Source organism: Amphiura filiformis, chromosome 4 (assembly GCF_039555335.1).
Source record: "Amphiura filiformis chromosome 4, Afil_fr2py, whole genome shotgun sequence".
Classification (NCBI taxonomy): Eukaryota; Metazoa; Echinodermata; class Ophiuroidea; order Amphilepidida; family Amphiuridae; genus Amphiura; species Amphiura filiformis.
This window is the reverse complement of record NC_092631.1, coordinates 83,156,279-83,181,393: the sequence shown is the minus strand read 5'-3', so window position 1 is coordinate 83,181,393 and position 25,115 is coordinate 83,156,279. Positions and strand designations below refer to the sequence as shown.

At 40.2% G+C, this 25,115-nt stretch overlaps 1 protein-coding gene across 1 annotated transcript in view; it reads right to left on the bottom strand.

The window, feature by feature from the left end:
- LOC140151539 (uncharacterized) overlaps nucleotides 1-25,115 on the bottom strand; it is a 47,346-nt gene that overhangs the window by 12,161 nt on the left and 10,070 nt on the right. Inside the window, exons 5-6 of the mRNA XM_072173914.1 lie at nucleotides 13,968-14,281; nucleotides 8,464-8,602 (exon numbers count right to left, since the gene is read on the bottom strand). Coding sequence (XP_072030015.1) covers nucleotides 8,464-8,602; nucleotides 13,968-14,281 — 453 coding nt within the window. The remainder of the gene's footprint in view (nucleotides 1-8,463; nucleotides 8,603-13,967; nucleotides 14,282-25,115) is intronic.

The following is a 25,115-nucleotide window of genomic DNA, read 5'->3' as shown; positions in this document are numbered from 1 at the left end:
GCCAAGTGGTGTTGCCGAGGGCAAGTGGTGTTGCCGAGTTTGGATTTTAAAATATTTAGGTATTTTCTAGCTTAAAATCCAGCGCCAATGCTGCGCTTGCAACAGGTAGATATTTAGAAATCCATTTAAGGTATGGGTATGGGTATGGAAATTGGGGATCCCAAAAAATTGGCATATGCCTATATATAGGCTATATGCAAAGGGGATGGGGCATTTTTGGCAGGCCAAGGGGGAGGGGGCCACAAAAATTTGGCAGTCCAGGGGGGTGCGGACAAGCGATTTTCGGCTGGCCGAGACGGGAGGCAAGCGATTTTAGCGAGTCGCTTGGAAATTTTGGCTTATAATTAGTAGGCTAATACCGGTACTGATTGCACAGCCTTTCGAGAAAGCAATTTTTTGGCAAGCCGGGGCCGGGGGAGGGAATAAAATTACTGATTTTGGCAGGTCGAAAGCCAGAATGACTTTACCTAGCACACATTAAAGGGGCATTTCGTGATCCACAGCCTCATACAACCCCATAGGCCTACGTCCTTTCTCACAAGTTAAGATTTTATACCAGTCATCCCGCTCTGGCCACATGTTTAGGCATTTTCACGCAGATCAATTCATTAAGCAATGGAAAATATTGCCAAATTTGAATTTCGTTTTAAAAGCCTACTCCCCATTAAAAACCCCACTAATTTTGGGGGATTAAAAAGTTCTGTAAAATGAAACAAAAGGCTGCCTCAATCCTAATTATTCATTTAATAGGCCAGGCCTTCATTTCTGAAAATAGCGGGAGCTCAGTTAGTCACTCTCCTATGTGTAGGCCTACTGAGGAGCTTGACAAGGAGCTCAATTATATAATATCAATATTAAACCATAGGATTTTCAAGAAGTGAGCAGCTCAATAAATGCCATTAGTAAAATTATTGGGCCTACGATTTTTATATTTTATTTGACTGTGATCCGTTTTTCTATAGGCTATATACATGCCTACACTGTATATAGGCCTACCTTTAAAATTTCTAAAATTGGCGGAATTGAACAAGCTCTAAATTTCTCATACGTCCAGCATAACCAAGGGCAACGGGGGGACGCCCCTAGCTATATAGCCATACCCGTAGTGGCGGAACCAGAATTTTTTTCCGGGCATGGGGCCCGGGGAGGTTAATTTGAGACAGGGGCACTTATTGCACTTGAAATTGCCGCAAAAAGTGGAAAATTACATAATTGTGGGGATTTTGCCTAAAACTGGATGAGAAAGAAAAAATATTGGGGAAATACTGCCCCCCTAGCGGCGCCACTGCATAGCCTATCCATCCATGATGCTAGAATGACGGAAGTTCTGGCGCTGAAATTCAATTTCAATATCACGAGTTTTTATCAGGGATTTTACCAAGGGAAGGCGATAGTGTAGGATTTTGCTGATATACCAGGCAACACGAGAAAGGTGTGGCTAAATAAGGGAGTGTTCATTATAAATTTTTCCATTATCATACTTTTGACGCCGAGCATAATTATTTGAAGCGTACATCGTGTCAGTCACATGGTCACATTATTTTCTGTTGAAAGAGAAACGCACATGTCTCTGATTAGCTCGGGGATTAGCTACTGCGCGCTGCGTGCTGGTCTGTTGTTGTCGAGTGGAAATGGGAAATTTATGAATGAACTTCCGCAACTTTGCAACATCATCACGCAGCGGCGTAGCTGGGATTTTTTCCAGGAGGGGCAAGACTGTAGGCCCTATGGGGAGGGGCCCAAATATCCACCAAATTTCCCACTGGGGCGGGGGGGCCCAAATAGACAATTTTGCCAGGCTTATCATAATCGTATATGGTAGGCCTATTGAGCTGTATTGCATATCGTTTGGATTCCCCATCTCTCTGCCCCTCCTCTCACCCTCTCCTCTCTTTTTCCTCTTTCTCCCCCCCCTTTCCCTCTTTTTTTTTCCTTGCACTAGGGGGGGGGGGCCCCAATAGGCAATTTTTGCAATTGCCCCCCCCCCCCCGGCAGCTACGCTACTGTCATCACTGTAGACATACGCGGTAGGCCTACAAGCAGGGCTGTCAACTCTCACGCATTGGCCGTGAGTCTCACGCATTGGGTCACTTTCTCACGGTCTCACGCCAAGGTAGTATAATCTCACGCCTACGTAATAAATCTCACGCAAAAAGCTGGAAAATGAGTAAAATCTCACGCATCGTCCTGAATAATTTGTTGCTCCTACTCAAAATGCCTTGAGACCCCCCCCCGCTTTTCACATTCCCGAGCGCCGTGGCTCAAATATTAATGGTTAAAAATGAACATTGGAGTCAGCAAATCCCGGTACGCCTAGCTCTTTATACAGACAAATATAGTAGGCCTATCAAAATGTTGTATTTTTATATTTTCTGGTGGACTCGCGGAGAATATCATGTCATGTAGGTCCCGGCGCTGGGTTGGGGGGGGGGGGGGTCTCAAGCCATTTTGGTAGGCCTACCCATGCTTGATTCCGGGAGGTTTTTTTAGCAGGCCCGACCATTTTTTAAATAAAAACACCTCGGGCGGGTCTCTTCAAAACATTTGTACCGCGGGGATCAAAGTTATCCAAATTTGGCCTAATTTGACGCTTTTTTAAGGGCACTTTTGCCAAAATGCGCCCAAAAGTTGGTCTTCGCTGTAAACCCACCCATCATAGTCGTTGAAAAGGTAGGCCTACCCCAAAACTGTGGCACATCCACGAACCCGAGGGAGAGACCTCCGCGGGTAAAAACACACCTCTAGCGGGACCAGATTTATAATTTAAAATAGGCCTACATTTTGGAAGCCAGTCATCACGACAAAACGGGCCATGGCAGTGTTAATGGTATTAACACTTTGATTTTAGGCTTAAATAACGAGTGTAGGCCTATAAATTACAAATTTGCACACACCGGGGAACCTTCTCAAGCTGGTTTGGGTAAGGATGTGAGGCTGTGACTCCGAAAAACTACGGTACGATTTTAAACCAAATTTGAAGAAAACAGACCCAAAATTGTATCAACTTTTGGACTGAAAGTTTTCGCAAATATTTACTTTTTCGAGAAAATTATTGAAAATACCCTTCTTGAACCTAATTTTCATGACACTGAGGGTCAATACAATCATGGCTAAAAATACAACAGAGTCTAAACTAAATGGCTGAAAATGCACCCCAAATCTGCCGCACATCCCACGACACATTTCACCTTATAAATTATCCCCCGAAAAATATTTTATTGCAGGTGAGGTTGGAGTCTTATTATTTTTATTCTCAGAGAGGATAGGGGTTGATATTTTTAGCAGGGTACAATTTGTCTTGTTTTTGACGTTGAAGTTCCAGATTCTTTTTTTATATGTTATTATTCATTTATTTATTTATACCCCGGGATTTATACCCTGTAGGCCTACGTGGGGAAAAGTACACACGGCAGCTACAGAGAAACCACGAAAAACTCCTGTAAAGTGCATGAAAATGCCCCGAAAATGTGCCAACCGAAACACCCGAACAGGAAGATAAAATAAAAAAACAAAACCAAAAACCCAGGAAATTTCCCGAAATAAGTTCCAAATTCTTTGTCCCCACTAAAATATATGAACACTCCCTTATGAAGTCTGCCCTCTTCCGGCTATTCTGGTAGTAGGCGTTGACAATTACCTTCATATTTTTGAAGCATGTTTGAACCCGATTTGTTCTCTATTCACATTTTTAACGTTGCAAGTAACATTTCAAGACCTCTATTTGTGACAGGTATTTATTACCTTGCTAGAGATGTGCCTAAAGTTGAAATTCAATATTTCGGATCGCAAAGATCGAGAGATATAAAGTTGTTGAATATCAGTTTAACACCATGGATCATATGGGCGTCTTATATGAACGATTACGATAACTAGGCAAAAATGGCTGGGATACAGGTTGTGTAAATACTACATGAATATTCATGAACTATACAGATTCCATTCTTCTCTAATAATAAAGATGTCAATCACTCTCCCAGACGACAGTTGCTTGGCGCTTGTAAACAAATCGAATAATAGTGCTTGATAACAGCTAAAAAATAGGCTAAAAACACATTTTCACACAATTTTTCCGGATTTTTTATTTCACATGATAAGTAGACATATTTTCTTACGTATAAGGTAATAATATATTTTTTCTGGAGGTAAAGCCCTTCAACACTTTGTTTAACCTTAACAGATGAAGCAGAGACAGAAGCGTTGTCAAGTGATGTTCTTATCTTCTGAATCTTCTGATCAAAGAACTTCACAAATTCGTTTGCAAGATCTAAAGAAGATTCATTTGATGGTAGCACCGTTGGATTTTGTGCAACAGACAATTTGTCGATGACACTGAACAGTTGTTTCTGATCACAGTTTGATATGACAGACTTGTGGTATTTTGTCTTAGCACTATCAAGAAGTTTCTTATAGTCACAGCAGCTTTCTTGGAAGATTTGCTTATGAATCTCCAAACCAGATGTTTTCCACTTTCTTTCACAAGAACGCTTCTTCCTTTTGGCATTTCTAAGGCTCTCATCGTACCAAGGTGCATGAGGTCTTAAGGTAATCTCATGCGTTTTCTCAGGAGCATGTTTATCAAGAATCGTGCGCAAGACGGTGTGATATTGTTCAGAAAGTTCGCCAAGATCATCAGCAGGTGTCAATATGAGTGGTGAGTGTACAACATCATCACGAAGAGCACTAAGATCAATGTCCTTTAGTTGACGGTGACGGACAGAACATTTCGTTGCATTAGGTCGTGCAACATCAAGTTCACACTTGACTGCATAATGGTCAGATGGAAGACCACGGTGAACTGATGTTTGTGTTACTAGACTCTCCGTATCTCGAGAAATGATGAGATCTAGAATGTGTCCTTTGATGTGCGTAGCCTCGGTCACATGCTGACGAAGACTCGCTGATTCAAGAAGATCAAGCATGTGTAGAGCATCACGGTCACTCTCATCATCCATATGGAAATTAAAATCTCCAGCATATAAAACGCGACATTGAACGATGGAAATTGTCTCCAGTAATGTGGCAAACTCGCTAAAAAATGTTGAAGTTTTCAGCTTGTTACGCTTCGATGGTTGAGGTCTGTACACAGACAATAGTCTGAAAGGTTGTTGCCCATGTGAGGACACAGACAAATCCATAATAAAGTTCAAACGAAGAGAATGAATCACTATGATTCTCAGTGACTTCAAACCCCTTTCTAAGAATTACACTGATGCCTCCTCCGCGATCTTTCCGAGGTTTATGGTAAACAGCATAATCAGGAAGCGTGTTGGAAATATCTGCTAACGCACGGTTATCGCGAGCATCTCCAGTGAGCCAACTTTCAGTTACTACGAGAATGTCCAGTTTGTGATCAATAATAAGGACACATATTGATGCTGATTTTCCGCGGCGTTTCATAGACCTGGCGTTCCATGTGGCGAACCGAACTTTTGGAAAATTATCGGATCGCAAATTGTCAGTACCACCGGGATTAATTGGAACTTTGACAAGTTGTCGTTGTCTTGGTGACGAGACGCTATTCTCAGCAGGCAAAGATTTGGTACCAATTCTATTGGTAGTGATTACTTCAATAGATCGATTTTTCCTACCACCACGACAACCCCGCTTTGTTAACTTGGCAATCTTAAGTTCTTTCAATCTAGTCCATAGCTGTTGATCAACTCGAGCATAATACTGTTTATCACACTTCTGCTTCACGTCCAACAAGGTAGTCTTGCTATAAAAAAGACGAGGCTTCATGATAACTAAGTATGAATTACGAGACTGGATAAGAGTCTAAAGATGATATATGTATACACACAGTATATCGCCGTATACACGCTATGTTACGATGAAGTACATACCATTAAAAACAGTTCAAAGTTACAAATGACGCTGAAAAATGTTCAGATTCGTATACAATCAGTATGACGATTTACTTACATAATAAAAGAATGTCATTAAAAGACGAATAAAGTCCACTAAAGATGCAAAAATCAGTAGTTTTTACGGAGCCCATAAATAAGAGTGCAGCTTGCTGAGAGCGCCACCAATCCTTTTAAGTGATGTCACTGATGTGCAGAGTTTCTGGAATACCACTTGTATCGTGCATGTATAATTTGAATGCAGCTTGCTGTATTTAATATGTGTAGGCCTATTACAAGAGTTTAGGCCCATCGAAAAAAGCAATTGAATAATTTTGGAGATTATCAGGGGCTGTGCAATAGTTTTGAGTCCTGGGGAGGGTAAAATGGGGGGGGTGCGATTTAAAACGCTTTATAAAAGGCTTAGGATAACCTGGGGGGGGGGGACTTGGATTATTTTTCGCCGGGGATGTGCGGCCCGAGCTTCCGAACCCATAACCATTTCTAAGGGTCACGATTTTACCGAAAATAGGTACCCATATCTAAGGATTGTCAGGAAAGTAAGGACCCATATCTAAGGATTTGAGCTTGAAAATAGTAAAAGCAACATGTTTTTCCCGCATGTTTTTCCTTTTCACACATAGCACGGAAAAAGGGAGACCCATGTCTAAGGATTTTTTCTTCAGTAGACCCATGTTTTAGGATTTTTCGTGGGAAACCTTGTAAACCTCGGGAGGATAACAGTAAATGTCCGGAAACGCTTATGATATGGAAATTTTATTTTGAACAAAAATTCTTTAATCACTATTGATGATTTCGCCTACCATGGTCAATAATGAGTAAAATATCGGTTTAGTTGGTTTTTTTTAAGTTTTCTTATTGTAGGCCTACATCTACAAATCTGATGTATTTAATCATTATTTGGAATCCCAATTATTTGAATGTCCAACAGGGGGGGGGGGTGGTCACAATATCCTAACATATTGGACTAACTCCACAGCTATATGGTTTTGCACAATATAACAGTAATGAAAAAACCCTGAAATTGTTCGTCATTTTTCGGCACAAAAATTTTTGGCAAAAAATGACGTCACGGACATAAACAACAATCTCCTAATTAGCATAATGGTCGCCATTCCACCAGCTAGCTCGTCCTGTGATTGGTCCTTTAGTTATCTAGTTTTTATTCTATATCGATGGGTGAATACCTCTTCGTATCGGGGTGCACCGCTCAGTCCGACACGCCGCTAGTCCGACAACACAAATTCCCTATACCGTACTTAGAGGTGCGTCAGTCCGAAAATGAAAAGCACGGCGCTAGTCCAAAAAAACCTTAGGGGCTAGTCCGAAAATGAAAACCACTGCAACAGTCCAACACGCCGCTAGTCCGAATCTGAAAACACAGTTTTCAGTCCGACACGCCTCTAGTCTGAATTCGAAATACACTGCGCTAGTCCTGATTTGGAAAAAACTTCTTCAGTCTGACACTGCGCTAGTCCGAAACTGAAAACCATGACGCTAGTTCGAAACTGAAAACTACAGCGCTAGTTCGAATCTGAAAAAAAAACCACTGCGCTAGTCCGTATCTGAAAAACACTGCGCTAATCCGAATACCAGACTAGCGCAGTGTTTCCCCAATTTAAATTCGGACTAGCGCAGTGGTTTTCAAATTCGGACTAGCGCAGTGTCGGACTGAAGGAGTGTTTTCCAGATTCGGACTAGCGCAGTGTTTTCAAATTCGGACTAGCGCAATGGTTTTCAGTTTCGGACTAGCGCATTGTTTTTTAGATTCGGACTAGCGCAGTGGAGGACTGAAGGAGTGTTTTCCAGATTCGGACTAGCGCAATGGTTTTCAATTTCGGACTAGCGCAGTGGTTTTCATTTTCGGACTAGCGGCGTGTCGGACTGGCAGTGTATTTTAGATTCGGACTAGCGGCGTGTCGGACTGGTGCAGTGCATTTCAGATCCGGACTAGCGGCGTGTCGGACTAGCGGAGTGTCGGACTAGCGGCGTGTCGGACTAACGCCCTGTACCCGTTGGTATTAGGGGGTGTGCGCAAGTGTTGTACGGGAGGGAAGTGCTGGATATAGGGGGAAGCATGGCCAGTTCGGGGAGAGGATTGGTGGGGTTGGCATGGTTGGGAGTGGTCAAATTTTGAAATCAGTGTCCGATTGGGCTTAAACCTAGTACAAATAACCCTTGATATGCGAGGATCATGAAAAACAAAATCAATGTGAGGTCATCAGAGGTCAAAGGTCAAATGGGGCCAAATGTTAAACTTTGCCCGATTTGGTCAATCAGAATCCACCGCCTGTATTCGTGGCTCTTGAGTCACAGTAGCTGTAGTTATTTTTGTAGCAGTGCAAAAATGTTGGCCAATGTTGGACTATAGTTCGGCCTTGGTACTATAGATTTTATTCAACTGTACTAAATCAGTAATTATGTGGCATATATTTTTAGCATGTTTTAATGGTAAGGAGCAATGTCATGATGTAACACTTTATACAAAGACCTGCATGTCAAATACAAATGTCAGGGCCCGGTGTCAGGGACCAGTAAGGTAAATCTTGCCCGAGAAAAGGATCTAGCGACGGCCTGATGATAATATTAGTTGACTCACCCTCGCAGCCAAGCAACTCGAAACGCAAACTTATGGCACTCTGCCATGTCTCCGGTTCTATTCGGGTGTATCTTGCCTTGACTGGATACTTGAAATAAGTGGTCGTTGCAGAATTTTGATTCGTACTTCCGTCAAATACCTTAATAAAGATATAAAAGAATGAAAAATAGGGTTAATTATTTAAATGAAATACGCTAATACTATTTTATTTTATTTTGTTTCATTTCGTCACCCTCATAACCTAGGCCTAATTTGCCTAAGTCGTTTTTTGAGGTTTTGAGTTTTTTTGCTTAAAGGCCCATTCAGTGATTTGCTCATCCGGAAGATCGTAAAAATCATCAAAATTCAGATTTTGGTACCTTTGTCATTGTCATAGATGTGCTAACATAAGGTAGACTATGCCATAGTCGAATTTTATTAAAAATATGTTATTATTAGTCATGATGAACCCATTGGGCGACCAATCACAAGGCAGATCCATTTAAAGATGCATTACATCATGCCCAATTTTAGTTAGGCCAGAAATTGGCCTAACTCTCCATAGAGTCCCGTGTTAAAAATCTTAACCGCAAGGCAATGTCAGTAGTCCACTTGGGAAGCTAACAAACAGAGGGAGTAGGGTGACTGATCAGATGTGAAAATCTGTCAATTGTGCACACATTAATTAAATCAGAGTTTTAAGCTTAAATACAATATCCAGAGTATGCACAATTGGCAAGTGGACTACGGGGTAGTCTAAACATAAGGTTGCTATAGTAGTACAGTCGAAAGCCATGTATCAAAGACAAAATATGACATTTTTCATGAATCTGTAATTTATATACTGACAGTATAGTATCTAAATTAGCTACATGTATTTCAATGGGGCTTTGCAGCTTTGTCAATAATGCCGTTTCCTCCTTTGTTGCCCAAAATTTTCATTTCAGAAATACCTTAGAAATTTTAACGACTTATCCTTCACTTGTTATGGATTTATACACAATTTAATTTTTTTATACTTTCGCTGGATCACTGATCACTGCCACCTTGTAACAAAAAGCGCCCTCAAACACCTCAATGATTTTCTGCCTAAATCTTCAGGCAATGTATTTCAAAAACTTCTTTTCTTTATCATAAGTTTGAATACGTAAATCTTTTTCACATAGAGCCTATTTTAATTTCAACACCACCATCACAACACCAACACAAGACCATCATAACCAAATTCATTTTTCACTTTGTTGCCTAAGTCATGTTTCACGTTTTTGCCTTTTTCTCAAAACTGCAAAAAAAATGACTTGGGCAATTAAGTTATGAGGGTGACGATTTGGTAGAATAGTAAAGGGCGGTCATTTTCTTCGGAAGTGGTCCATAAAATAGGAATAGTACAAGGCCATTATTTTTATGACCCCCTGTCTAATAGTTTCCCATTTTTGTGCCTGCAGATATTAGTTTATTTTCATGATCCACCTTCAATATACAGACACCAATATCCAGATATCGGTATCATTTTACATTTATTCCTCGCGCCACATCATGCTCATTAGTAATCACTTCTGAATCGAAAATGGACAATTTACTATAATTTGAAGAAAACCCTGAGAAAACTAAATTATATTTACATTAAGGGCTCTGGCATGAGCGTTTGGGCAGTATGTTTGGTGGGATATGAGAGCAAATCAGACATATCGAATTGCATTCTGAATACGAAGAATATCCTTCTGATATCAAATTTTGATTTTTTTTTTTAATTCGCGATTTTACACATTTTATGGCAAATGATTAAAATTGATATTTTTGATATTTAACAGTCTTCGAAGTAAACTTTATAAATCTAATGATATGTACTAAAAGTGTAGCTGGGATGAAACGCTGACGATCAATTAAAAATTTGACCTTCGTATTGATTTTTTCCCCAAAACACCGGAAAAATAGGTCTTTTAGGGAAAACTTGTATATCTTCCATATGATTCTACCTGTCCCTATCCAAGTATTTAGTTTGATACTCGTATCCGACCTTTTCATAAGTATTGGTGTGCCTATAACAAATTGTGTAAAGATACTTATAGTAGCCTAAATATTTGTTAATGCATGCAGTATTAAAACAGAATTTGCGGATGAGATGAATAATAATATTGCTATATCTTCTACTTCATGTACTTAGATAATTATAGATATTGTACCAACAGATAACTTCATGTGAGATCTGAGAAAACTACTGAAAATATCAGCAATAATCTACACGATGGTTGTCAAATAGTATTATGGTTATGTTTTTGCACCAAAAATGTCCTTTTAAAAATGTTTTTTTAAAATAATGTTTCACTTTTGACAAACATTCGAATAATTTGTTTGAAGTCTGAAACAATATTGTTGCTTTACTTTTTAGGGGAATCACAGTTTCCTTTCCTGTAGGCTTACAGTTTTGCCCTTTTGGGGATGCAAAGAAAAAAAAATGAGTAAAAGCATAGACGTATATCATTCATACAAACAGGACTCATAATAAAGTCATTGGAAATAAAATAATACATCAAATACACAAAAACAGACAAAATAGTGTGATGTGCCCTGAGTAATTTGATTTAATTTAATTATTTAACTTTGTTTACAAGCTGAAAGTATGTGATGAGATGGGAAAGCCCCTTGTACGTGCAAGATAATGGTGTGGAAAGTCATTTTGGAATTCCCCCAAATTATTGTAAACAAAGTCAGATCTATGTTTGGAACTTGGAAAGCCCCAGTTCATTATTGCACCATCAGGAAAAACCCCCAGGAAGTGATGTAATGTGAATGTGTATAATTAATCTTGGGAAATCCCAAGATTGCAGCAATGTGGTGAAAATGTGATTGAAGTAATGGTTTATTAATAGATGATGGGTTTTTGCATGAGTACTGATATAAAAAGCTGGAGGCTTTTGTTGGGACTTTACAGAATGCCATGGGAGATTGAAAACTCCACATGTGTGTGATGGTCTTCGTGCTTCAAAAAAAGAAGTACATTTTAACCAGTTTATATAACCAATAATTGAGCTAATTTTAATACAGCAACGAAGAAGACAGCGAGCACACAAAAGTGCTCTTCCTCATCAAAGGATTAAAAGTTCTTCTGTCAAATTGCTGGAGTTTGCTGGGTTTGTGAAGGCCACGCATCTGTCAAGAAACAGTGGAGCTGTGTTAAAGAAACCGGTTCCCTGGAAAAAGAGTGATTGGTGAAAGAAACACCATTTTTGGAGAAAGCAGCGCAAGGAGATATATTTGAGGAGAAAGCAGCGCAAGGAGATATATTTGTGGAGATAACAGCGCAAAGGAGATTGGAGAAAGCATCATCATTTTCGTATGAGGATTTTATACGCAAGGATTTATAAGCGCAAGTGTACACTGGACTTCGCAGGACAAGCGAATAAGGATATATTACATCAGTCGTCCAGAACATTGCAAGAACTCTAGGATCACCAACAAGAAGACAGCTGGTTAAGTAGTCATAGAGTAAAACTGTCATTGTGTGATTTTATTGTATATGCGATATTGTTATTATATGTACCAATCATACTCTGTTTTCAATTAAAGACTTAGATTTTGTTAGCTTAAATAAACAGTGTATTTGTGTTGTGCATTCGTGTGAGTTCGGGTAAAAGGTGATTTTGGCCTTGAGTCAAGTACGACTCGTAACAATAGTCTTGCATCAAGCTGTGTACGGTATAAGCCCAAGCACAAGACCGGGGGACGTGTAGGCTAGTCTTTACGCTGGTAACATTGCGATAATGAGACGGCAACCTTGTTAGTACGGAAAACCGTGAAGGACAACAGCTTACGCACATCTACCTCCAACGGCCTATATAATTAAGTCGCTGGTAAAAAAAGGACGAAGTTGTCAAGCGTTAAGCCTACAAGGCCACTAAGACTAGGTTGAATTTGCGTTTAAGAAATCCGGCTCGAGTTACGATTTGGGCTTCGAGAGCGGGCTAGGCTTAGTAGCCTTAAGGCTTACTAAGACCAAGGCTTACTAAGACTCCTTTGTCGAGAAACTCGCCCCTGTAGGCTTACAGTTTTACCCTTTTTGGGATGCAAAGAAACAATAATGAGTAAAAAGCATAGAAGTATCATTCATGCAAGCAGGACACATAATAAAGTCAAGTGGAAATAAAATAATACATAAAAAACAGAAAGAAAAAAAAAACCAAGACCACGGGTTTAGGCTAGTCTTTGTGATTGCAACAATGAGACGACAACCCGTTTAGTACGGTAAACCGTGAAAGACAACAGCTTATGCACATCTACCTCCAACTGTCTATACAATTAAGTCGCTGGTAGAAAAGGACGCGGTTGTCAAGCATTAAGCCTGCAAGGCCACTGTGACTAGGTTGAATTTGCGTTTAAGAATTCCGGGTAGAGTTAAGACTCAGGCTTCGACAGCGGGCTAGGCTTATAGTAAGAATTCCAATTGAATGAACGCAGCTTTTAACAGCTGCACTCGATCCAACCGCGATCGTATATTGCGTATTTCAAACTACAACGCGAACGCACGACCTTGGATACAATGCTATCCAATCACGAGTGCGTTGGCATGGTTGGGTTCACTTCCGCGTTACTCACGCACAGTCGCACACGCTGGCGTACATCGCGCAGTGTACGCAAAAATTCGTCACGCTATATTGAAAGCTGCGTTCATACATACTCGCTATATAACAGCATGCGTGATTGGTCGATAGGCGAGCATAAACAACGTTTATGCCCGGCGTTCCGGTCATAAACAAGCCGCGCGAGAACTGATGGACGCTCGCGAGTAGGATATTACGCGTCTATGTTCGCGAGCTATTTACGCAAAGCGCGAGTGATGTACGCGATGTTCGCGCGCGTCCAAGCACGATGGACTGAGCAAGAAAACGTTTTCTTACAATTAGCGATGGAGAAACTCCGGGGAGAAACTGTTAAAAAATGATAAGGAACTGGTAGTGTTTAGTTTAAAATGATGGTATTTTTAGTTTTGGAGGAAATAACAGCAAGCAGAATGTTGCGTATGTATGAACGGGGTTCATTCATATATTTTCATGACTAAACGTTGTTTATGCCCTCGGGCTAAAGCCCTCGGGCATAAACAATCGTTTAGTCATGAAAATATATGAATGAACCCCTAATTCATTCAATTGGAATTCCCACTATAGTAGCCTCAAGGCCACCTGTTCCTTAAGACTAAGGCTTACTAAGACTCCTGTCCAGAAACTCGCCCTATAGGCCCTATGACTTTTTACTCATTAGGTCCCAAAGAAAAATTTCTGCTATTTTATTCTTTGATTTAAGCATTTTAAAATTGTATCCCCTTGTGTGACCTCTGACCTCAATAACTTAATTTTGCTCAAGGGTGCCATTTTGGCTCTCGGCTGATTCTGAATTTACACACCCCTGGTTGTTACTTGAATGAAGTAAAAAAATTGCAGTAGTCCCGACATCACTTACAGGTTCGTCAATGGTCTCTACCCTCGAATTTTTTGTTTTTGGAATATCATAATGTTAATTAATTGGCTTACCTGGGCATTTCCTGATGTAATATCATCTAATATATACCGCCAGAGAAGCCCGTCATGGTACCGAAACGTGTACGTCTTCACCCATTGAGCAGAGTCGTGTCTTCCTTGCAGAACGACACCAGTGATCACGTGTGGCACACCTAAATCTACCTGAATCCACTGATTAACGTCATGAGTACCAGGAATCCAACCCGTAGTTGATTTCAATCGAGCTTTTGGTGCTTTATACGCAGCGCCTGTATACGCCGATGAAGCGGTAATTTTGCTATCTGGTATATCCCCAGATTCCATTCCAAGTGGGTTTATACAAGAATCTGAAAAATGACCGATAACAATGACAGAATATCATTGTACAGCAATACAGGGTGTCCCAGACAAAATTACCGGGTGAATGAATTTTGACATAGGCTACTTTGACATCGGTTACTTGGAGGGCATTGTGAAAAAATCTAAACATTTTGCCTTTGGAACCGAGGGATATTCCGACGTCCAAAGCAAAAATTGTTTAGATTTTTCACAATGCCCGACATATTACCGATGCAAAGTTATTAACCTCATTCATAACCGTCACTTTAATGGCTTTACTTTACAAAATAACACACAATTTTGCTCAAAAGTGTATAAAAATAGATGATTTTTACATCTTCCCTTTCCGAAAATCGATCAGGCTAAAACAGGACGATCAATAACAAAAGTGCGTATCACAATCTGTGCAAATATGGTAGCGCGCAATCCAAATACGGCAGCCAGCGCGCGCGCAGTTTGTTCGACGAACAACAACACGCAAACGCCGGTCAAAAAATTATTGTGTGCGACATTGGAACAATTACGCATTTTGCTGTCAATTGTGAGATATTCATAAAGGACAGAATATCATTGTACAGCAATACAGGGTGTCCCAGATGCAGACAAAATTACCGGGTGAATGAATTTTGACATAGGCCTAAGTCGAGAAATTCATCAAAGGCCGGAATCGGTTTTAGTGGTGCTGCAGGAATTGGCTGATTTGGTTTGCCCACCATCTGACATGTGTGGCATGCCTGCAATATTCCGACACATCTTTCCTAAGTGTAGGCCACCAAAAATGTCTCAAAATTCTTTCATGAGTTTTCTTAACTACCAAATGCCCTGCCATAGGACTATCATGAGCTATGTTAATAACTTCATTGTGGTATACTTTTAGTACCACAATTTGGTGCACCACCTTCCACTCTTCATCGGCAGGCGCATCAGGCGGGCGCCACTTTCTCATAAGCACACCACCTTGTTTGTAAAAACAGACAGAATTTTGTTCTGCTTCTTCTAGAGTCAATGCCCTTTGATTAATCTACTTGAGTTCTGGATCATCTTGCTGCTCTAGAACCAGCTTGTCATGACTTAATGGGTCTTTAAGGGTAGACGAGGTATTGTTGGTCGAAGCAACCTAAAAATCGATTCTCATTATCTAGATCCATATATTATTGAAAATTAACACCTTGGTGTTTTGTAAAAGTTCATTCTACAAATTCTACAATTTGCAAACTTGCTTAATTTATTGTTGTTAATGAGTTATGTACGTTTTACAAAAGTGTTGTTGTTTCAGCCCTCTTTACAACATAACTCAAGAATCGCAACACCTATAATGTGGTATATAATGTGGTATTTTAATTCTTCTACACACTCGCTATGAATTGAGCAGTGTAGTTTTTGCCAAAGCTCACTACCATTTGTAAGATGATGTGAACTACCAAATCACAACAGTTTAAAATAATTAATAACCTTAATAGTTTCCCCATTGCTCATGTTCAAAAGCTTTATCATCTTTAGGGGTTTTCTCATGCCCCGGAGAAGGAAGCTTGTCTTCTTTCTCATTCAACTTCGACACAAATGTGTCTTCCAAATTGTAGCCTAAGTCCTCATTTGCTTCTAAGGCAGCTTTTCTAAGCTTTTCTACTCATTGCCCGTGTAACTGCACATGCAGGAAATATCTCATCTTCCTGCGTAGAGGGCTTATCTGTGACAATTGGGTCGGGAAAAACCTTACCCCCTGCCAAATCATTTCCTAATAGCATGGAAACTCCTTTCACTGGCAATTCCTCCCTAACTCCTATGGTTACAGAACCAGAAACCAAGTCACAGACCAAGTTCATTTTGTGGAGGGGTACATTGAGTATTTCCATTCCAATACCCTGGATTAATGCATTGCCTGTTGAACTATTCTCATTAAACGGCAAAGTTCCTTCCAAGATCACAGACCGCGCACAGCACGTATCTCGTACGATCTTTATGGGATGTGGCTACTCTTATCATCAAGTGATACCAATCCTTCTAACACAAAAGGCTCAAATTCTTCACAAACTTTGTCTTCATTACTTCCCATTTGTGGGAATTCTTGTTTTCTTGCCCCTCTAAATTTTTGTCTGTAGGCTTCAGGCACCAGCTCGTAGGCCTTTAGGACTGCCTGTTTGATTTCTTTATAGTCACTGCACTTTTCTAGTGACAGAGATGAGTAAATCTCCCTGGCCTTTCCCACAACAATACTTTGTAAAAGCAATGTCCAATGCTCTTTAGGCCAATTCAAATTTGTGGCAATCTTCTCAAAGTGTTCAAAGTACTTATCTACATCTTTTTCTTCAAACTTTGGCACTAGCTTGACATATTTTGTAACATCAAAGCCTGACTTTGAGGAGAAATTTGATGAGTATTTTTCCCCAAATTTTCTAATTTCTCTTGCTCAAACTTGTATTTTTCCTTGATTTCTTGTTCTTTTAAATTTGCTTCAATTTGCAAATGATAGGAACTGGGTTTTAATATACAGTTCTGCTACCAAGCAAAGGCACGGAGGAGTTGATCTGGTCATGTCCAAGTACATTCACAGATGTCTTAAGAGTGTTGAAGCTGTTTCCGAGAGGATACTATTTGTAACATTCCATGGCAACCCTCAGCTTAGCATCACTGTTGTATATGCACCCACTGAGTGCTCAACATCTTCTCATCTCTATCTGACCACCTGGATGGTATAAAAAGACACAACGTCCATCTCATCCTCGGCGATTTTAATGCCAGAATAGGAGCAGATAGTCATCTTTCTCATCCTTGGGTCATTGGTCCACACTGCTACCATGATTCAACCAACGACAATGGTGAGCGTTTAGTCAATATCTGCCAGGAGTACAATCTCAGACCGGCCCAGATGAGATTCCCCCAACCCAGGAACCGTCTCTGGACTTGGACCCATATAGCTGGATCAACCCATGCACAGTTAGATCACATACTAATAAACAGCAAGTGGGTAAACTATCTCCGCAACTGTCGAGCATACAACTCAGTAGAAGTGGACTCCGATCATCGTATTGTGAGCATCCGTCTAGCTGCCAGTCTGCGAACTAGCAAAGGAAAACCTTGCAAGAGACCAAAATCAACTGGAAGAAGTTGCAAGATCCTGATACAAAGAAGGAATTTCAGCTGGAGCTATCAAACAGATTCCAGGTCTTGAGCATGGATGACACCACACCCATCTCTGATAGGTATGAGACATTCGAAACAGTGGTTCGTGAAGTTGCTGGGAAAGTTATTGGAAAGCAAAAGCCATGCGGACTGCCAAGTTGGGTATCAGATGCAACCATCAGACTTAAACTTGAAAGGGATGAGGCCAAAAAGCGGTACTCCATTTCAAAGTCTCGTCAATCTAGAGAAAGATGGAGGAACCTGAACACCAGCCTTAACAACTCTTATAAATCTGATGAGCTTGCTACCCTAAATAAGTAGATGGAAGACCTTCAGCTGGCCGACGAGATGGGTAATTATACCACCACCTGGGAAATCATACACTCGCTTTCTGGGAAGAACTCAAGAAAGGGGGTGAAAGTTAAAAAGAGAGACGGATCAGTTCCAACCAGTGACCATGAACTGCTTGAGGAATGGAAGGAATATTTCAGCTCACTCATTAACAACGACAGCGGCACAGCAGCTTCAGAACTTCCTGCACCAGCTGTTGAAGATCTTCCTATTATCACTGAGCCCCCAACTCGTGAAGAAGTAGTTGACGCAATAGCAGCCATGAAGACCAACAAGGCAGCAGCATTGGAATGTGCTATAACTGCAGAAGCACTTCAGGGAGGAGGGGATAGCATGATTGATATGATTCTCGAATTCTGTATGGAAGTGTTCTCAACGCTGACACCGCCACGTCAATGGGTCACGAATGTAATTATTCCTCTGCCAAAGAAAGGTGACCTCTCTCTCATGACAAATTACCGTGGTATTTCGCTTATGTCCATTGCCGCAAAAGTGTACAACAAGATCCTTCTGAACAGGATTCGACCTCACCTTGATCCTTTACTGAGAAGCAACCAGGCTGGCTTTAGATCGGGTCGCAGCTGTGCTCAGCAAATACACATTTTGAGGAGGATCATGGAAGGCTTCAAGGAGTACCAACTTCCCTTAAGGGGGTACTACACCCATCACATTTTTTTGCAGGTTTTTTGCATTTTGCGAAGAAATGAGAAAAAAATTGGTCAAAGTGGTATGCAAAATGAAGGGCAAATCTTCTCGTTCTATTGGTGGCATTGATAATAATGTAGCTTACATGCTTTTAATGGTACAAGCCAAAGAGAGGTACATGAGGACCTTGTCACAATTTTGATAATTTTAACTATTTCAGAACTGATACCGTGAATCAACTTACACACACATATTATCACTTATGGTAGACTCTAAAAGTACCAAAATATTTTTTTTTTTGTAATTCATTAATTATGCACAGCTTTGAAAAGAAAAATTATGCATCAATTTCATGTTATCAATGAAATTAAACTTATTTTCCCCCTTCCAGTTGACAATGATATGCACATTTGTTTCAGATTTCATAAGGTTGAAATTAAAGAACAGTCAATTCCTTGGTTTTCAGTATTAGGGTGAATTTGTGCTTAATTTTCTGACAAAATAGAAAAGCTTACGAAACGCGATTTATATGTGTGTGGCTATGTTCACAATGGTAACAACTCGATATTAAACTGATGGAACACCCTTACTTCTTTATATTTCGTCACTTACCTGTTGCCTACGATTATTCCTTCCATTTGAGAAAATCCATGTTTAAATCACGGTGAAAAACACTTAAAATCAGTGCACTCACAGCTCGGAAGACAAAAATGCGCGACGCCATATTTACTACCGTACTGATTTACTAATTGGTTAAGGTTGGGCGGTATCTTCTGCTTCTTCTGCTTAATTACTCCTCAACGCTACAATCGTAACCAGGCGAGGAGGGACTCGACACTGTCAATTTTCCGATACGCGTATACGATACGGTATACTTTACAGAATAGGCCTAGGCCTATAGAGTTATTTTATGGAACGTATTGACAAAAAATATTCGAAAATTGAAAACAAAAATAAACGAATATTCTAATCTTTCATTCTCTATTAGCGACTTCAGGTAGCGAATAAATTGTGTGGTAGGCCTAGACTATCTCCAACTCTAGTGTGATGCAGAATTCACTGCTTAATTGAAGTATAAATGATCCAGATCCAGATCTCGCAGCTAGGCCTACGTCGCATTGTACACTGTATAGTGTTTTGATTAATCAAATGAATTGTCTATGGGATATTGCACTCAGCGGTACATCATGGCGAGCATTAGCGGCGCATGTACACGATAAAACATTTCAGGGTGTGCACTGTTTGTTATGTTATATTTAGGCCTATTACAATTAAAAATCTCGATTTTGAAAAATGTTACTTTAAATAACAATTGTTTTCTAATGTACTTGAAACGTCACAAAGCAGCGCCCTATCATTCAAATTTAAAAGTGTATAGACCACTTGCCATGTGACGTCATTGCCCGGCAGTATGCGCGCGCATTATGGCAATTTCCATTGTTCTTTGCCCTACAGTGTGCGTACGCATCGTAGTCTGCTAAGGGCACGTGCATTTTAAATCGCCCGCCACATTTCATATAGTACAGGAAAGCCATTGAACAGTGTAGCGGCTCGTTCGACCATATCGACAGATGAGTCCCTCGCCTTTGTTGATAAACAGTGATGTCAAGTGGTCTATAGAAACTAGTTTACGCTTAGGGATTCTCATTTCATAAAATTTTTAACAATAGGATTTTTCACACACCCAAAGTTTTGGTGTCCTTGATCATTGTAAAGTGGCAATGTTCGATCCCAATAAAAGTAGGGCCTAATTGCAAATCTTTTACAAACTATTTTACAAAAAACACGGTTTAATATAATGTTACGAAAGATTTGAAACTAGCCAATTGTATTGGTTTTGTTTACAATTATTTTCAACACAAAAATTGTGTTAATAATGTTTTAAACTTAAATTGTCAACAGAAAGAGTCAGCTGATCATCAAGTTTTATGTCATCTTTTAACAAGAGTTGAAACAAAGGAACGCAAAGAATGTGCAAAGTTATTGACTTCGGCTAGCATCTTAAAATTAAACTCTGAGTCAAAAATAAGCTTTGTTTCATTAATTTAAAAGAAAGTTGTTGCATCTTGCTTGTTGGTAAAGTGATCGATGTTTGCTACTGGTTTTATTATCACCTGTGTTGTTTGTGTTTACGATTCGTAATCCCACGAAGAGTAAGTTTAGTTCGTTAATGTGGTACGGTAGGCCTACAGCCACACGTACCCCGCATCCCAACACATCAGGCGCGGATTCAGGGTGGAGAGCGCCGACTGGCCCGCTACCCCCCCCCCCCCCCCAAAAAAGAGGAAAGGGGAGAAGAGAAGAGAAAGGGGGGGGGGAAGGAGAAGAGAAAAGGTGGAGAGAAAAGGTTAAATTTCACGTAATTGAGTAGACCCATGCTTAATAAAAACCCGCACAGTCGGGTCGATCGGAAGTAGGTCCTATAATAATGGCCTCACCACCGTCACCAGACGGCGGATGACATGATCGAGCCGGCAACTTGTGAAACCGCCCGGCCGTGTGGCATTTTCCAATATAGTCGGTTAGTTTTGTGGGGTTCATTATCTAACCCCAACGGTTTTAGCTTGTATTTATATTATTTATCAACATAGGCCTATTTGTTTGTGACGGTTTTAAAATTTCAAAATAATCCCATTCAATTACACGGTTAACGATGAAAATTTACTGAATTTAGAGAATGCAATGCGGCCACCACCTGGCCGTCACCGTGTTGCTTGAAGGCGGGTCCGCATCGTAAAAGCATGTGAAAATTACTATACGGGCCTGCCGATATGCAGGGTCCGTCACATTTTGCCACCGTGACCAAAGTCATTATTAAGACGGACTCCATACCGACTTCATCGATTTATGCATGTTTTTACCATGTTTACGAATCTCGAATTTTGCAAATTGACTTCGGGCCTTTTTTTTTTTTTGATTTAATTTCCTATGTTGACAATTTATAGGGAAAACTTGTCCACGGAAGGTTTCATGGACCGTCATTTTACAAATTTGCGGCTTTTTCAAACTAAAATTTTACACACTAGTACCAAAATGGTCCACCAAATCACTTCAATTTAGTCTTCATTTTACCCTCCCCTGCGTAATCGATATACAAGTGGCCATTTTCGCTTCTGCTTTCGCCGATTTATGTTTAAAACAATTTATAGGCCTACGATAATAGGGAAACTTGTCCACGAAAGGTTTTCACAAATTTTCGGCCGCCAAACTAAAATTTTACACTAGTAGGCCTAGGCATACCGGGGGTAATAGTGCCAAAATTGTCCACCAAATCGCTTCAATTAGATCTTCATTTTGCACACGTTTTTTTTTATTCTGAGGGGGGGACACCCTCCCTCAGACAACCCCATGCGTCGCGCAAGCGCGCTCCGCGGCCATTTTTTTTCATTTTATTTTATTTTTTCTACAAATTCGACCCACACCCCCTGACTGCTCTAGATCGACAACCGGTACCAAAAGCTGGTATCGCCCATCCCTATGGAGATTGACTCGTACTCTCGCTAAATAAAAAATCCCTTAAAAAGGGATGAATAAGCGTCCTTATCAACCAATCAACAAATTAAGACAAATAGGTGAAAAACGATGTTTTTTCATATTTTTTTTTATTTCACATGATCCGTGTATATATCGCCTAGCTATAAATGAAAAAATATTTTTTTAGACCAATCAAATCAATATATGGGTGTAGTACGCCCTTAACAGTCACTTTTGTGGACTTCAAAAAAGCCTTCGACTCCATCAACAGGTCCGTCATGTTTTCAGTGCTGCGGCATTATGGAATACCAAAGGTTGTGGTCAATGCCATCCAGGTGCTCTACAAGGACTCCAATAGTGCCGTTATGGTAGATGGCAGTATCTCAGAGCCTTTCCAAGTAACAACTGGAGTGCTTCAGGGTGATGTGTTGGCACCATTATATCCCACCACATGGGAAGAGGAAACCGGGACGACCGCGCACACTGTACTTACAGTATGTCCAGCACCTCCTAGGAGATACTGAAGGGATGCTGCAGCCAAACAAAATTGTTTCGCTTGCCCAAGATCGCAACAGTTGGAGAAAGCTTGTAGTCGCCTGCTCTGCAGCCGACTGATGATGATGATTCAATTTGCAACTTGGCTTGTTTCTCTTTTTCTTCCATTTCCAATCTTACCATTTTTGCTTTTTCTTCCATAGCCAATTTTTGCTGCTCAAGCACCATCTTTTCTTGCTGTGCTTTTTTCTTCTATTTTCTTTTGTTCCATTTCCATTTTCTTTAGTTCTAATTGAACTTCTAGCTCTTTCAATTTAACCGCCCCACCAATTTCAGTTTCTACTTCCCCTTTCTCTTGCAATTTGGATTCATCAAAAATCTCGTCTTGTACCAAAACATCAATTAATGCATTTTTGATTTCCTACTTCTTAGTACCCTGCTTTACTTTCAACTTGAAATATTTGGCAGGTTCCACCAAATCAGGCTTCCTCAAATTCTTAAACTTCTCCCAAGTTATACTTTCAAGAAACTCCTCTGCATTGAACGCCATACTGTACTATCTCTGTGAGGCTCAGTCAATTAATATGAACTGTCTTTTATACAGTGTATTCCCAATTCTCAATAATCCCGGACGAGCCCCCAATTTGTTATGGTCACTAAAATGACCCAGGCCAAAATCACCTGCTTCGGGTTCACGCAACACCAAATACACAAACACACTGTTTATTACATAGAACAACTTATGATTATTTATTAATTAATGCAGTATGGCTATCAACTTCTTATACAATGCCACAACAATTATCAAACATTACTCGTTGACTGCCGATAAAACGCCCAATAAAGACCGGACCGCGCCAGCCAGTATATGCCCTATCACACCACTCCACACCATACATAAATTCTCCCAGTCACATTTCCCAAATATGAAATTAAAAAAAGTCAAATTTTAATTTACTTCTTTTAAAGTTTGGCAGAGGCGGGGTTCGAACTCACGGCGCAACGCTTAGTACTCTATGAGTCTAGCGCCTTAGACCACTCGGCCACTTGTCTTGTTGTTATTCATTTGAAACTTATTTAAAAATATAATCGCTACCACGTGAACAGCAAAGACAGAAAACGTATTATATTTTGGAATTTTATCATTAATGTGTATTATAATAGAGCTACCATTATTTATATTGTTGAATTCTCAAGCGCATCATTTCGAATTGGGTTTTTATTCCTAAAGCCCGATACTGACTCCACCTGTACATTTTAATTTGCGGGATGCTGAGATGTTTGAAAAGCATCGCAGCATCGCATACCGCTGCGAAGTGGAGTCAGGATCGGCCTTAATTCGATCCACCAGCATCCATGCCGTCGTTTTATCTTTTCAGTTTCTGTTTCCGTATCCGTAATAGTTTTTGTAAGTCATTGTTATTCTGAAGTGGTAGTCTCCCAGGTATGACCAATCTTTTATTCTAGCCTTTTGTTAGTTACTGAAAATTTGAAGCTCGTGAATTTCAGTTTTCGTTTTGGTAAGTTATATTGATTTTTTACATAAAACCTTGAGATGTGCGGTTGGGTGCCAATCTAGACAAAAGAAGAGTCTAAATTTTACGGTCCTAAATTCGCGGTAAATTGTACGGCTTCAATTGACTTGTGTTTGGTGTATATGTACTTACGCCTAGACGTAAGTGGATCGTAAAAAAAGTCTTGCATTGAAATATATACTGACCATGTTGCCAAGTTATAAGCAATGAGTCTTTCATATTGGCGATGAAACGAGCGTCTAAAATAGTCAAATATCTCCCAATGTGGCGCGTACAAGTGGTGATTTGGTAATCATGTTTTATATTGAAATGCAATACAAAAGAATTTGCATTGGAGCAAAGATAATGTATTCTATTCATGGCAAGCTAATCTGATAATTGGTTGGGCCTATATATGCAAGACTCGGGTTTATTTTAAATGTTTATTTTTGCAGAGCTTATTTTTAGTCATGGATCATACTGATAAATTTCGCGAGGGGGAGGGAGGGAGGGAGGGAGATACTTAAGTTGAGACTAAACAAGCGAGAGTGGGAGGGGGTGAGGAAGAAAGAGAGGAGAGGAAGAGACGGAAAGGCTAGAAAGAGAAAGCTCGAGAGGAGAGAGTAGGGACCGGGGAGGGAGTGGGGAGCCTGATCATGGGGGGGGGCAGGAGGAAGCAAAATAGGGAGATAGACATTGATACGAGGGAAGGGCGACACTGTGGCCCTGCACAAGTGCAATGGGGCGCGACAGGCTCATAAGCGGACCTTTTGTGACTGAAGGGCTTATTTTCAACGTTTTTACAGAAAAAAGTGGACCTTTTCATTCGGATTTGCATTTTGTTATAATTATGTGAATCAATTTATCACTGTCAAACACGAGAGGGCGCTAGACCATTAAAACAGCGGTCGTACACCGGTGTTCATTTATCTCCAGCCTTTATGGGCTTTATTGACACAGGCAATTACCTCTATTGAAATAAGCTGATTGGTACTTCAGAGTTAACAATGAAGTCAGATTACAGTAAACTTACTGAATCCCTTGCGTTTTCGTATCTGAACAATAGAGTTACGGAAACTGAAAAGATAAAAAGACCCATGGTTCGATGTAGAGAGTCTTTCCTATTCAGAGGAAATATTGCAATTACACACCTTATTGCCTTTTAACAATAACCAATGACACTAGCACGTAATTCCAGTCAAGCACCAATCTTTAATCCTATTGTTGAAGAGGATAATAAGCT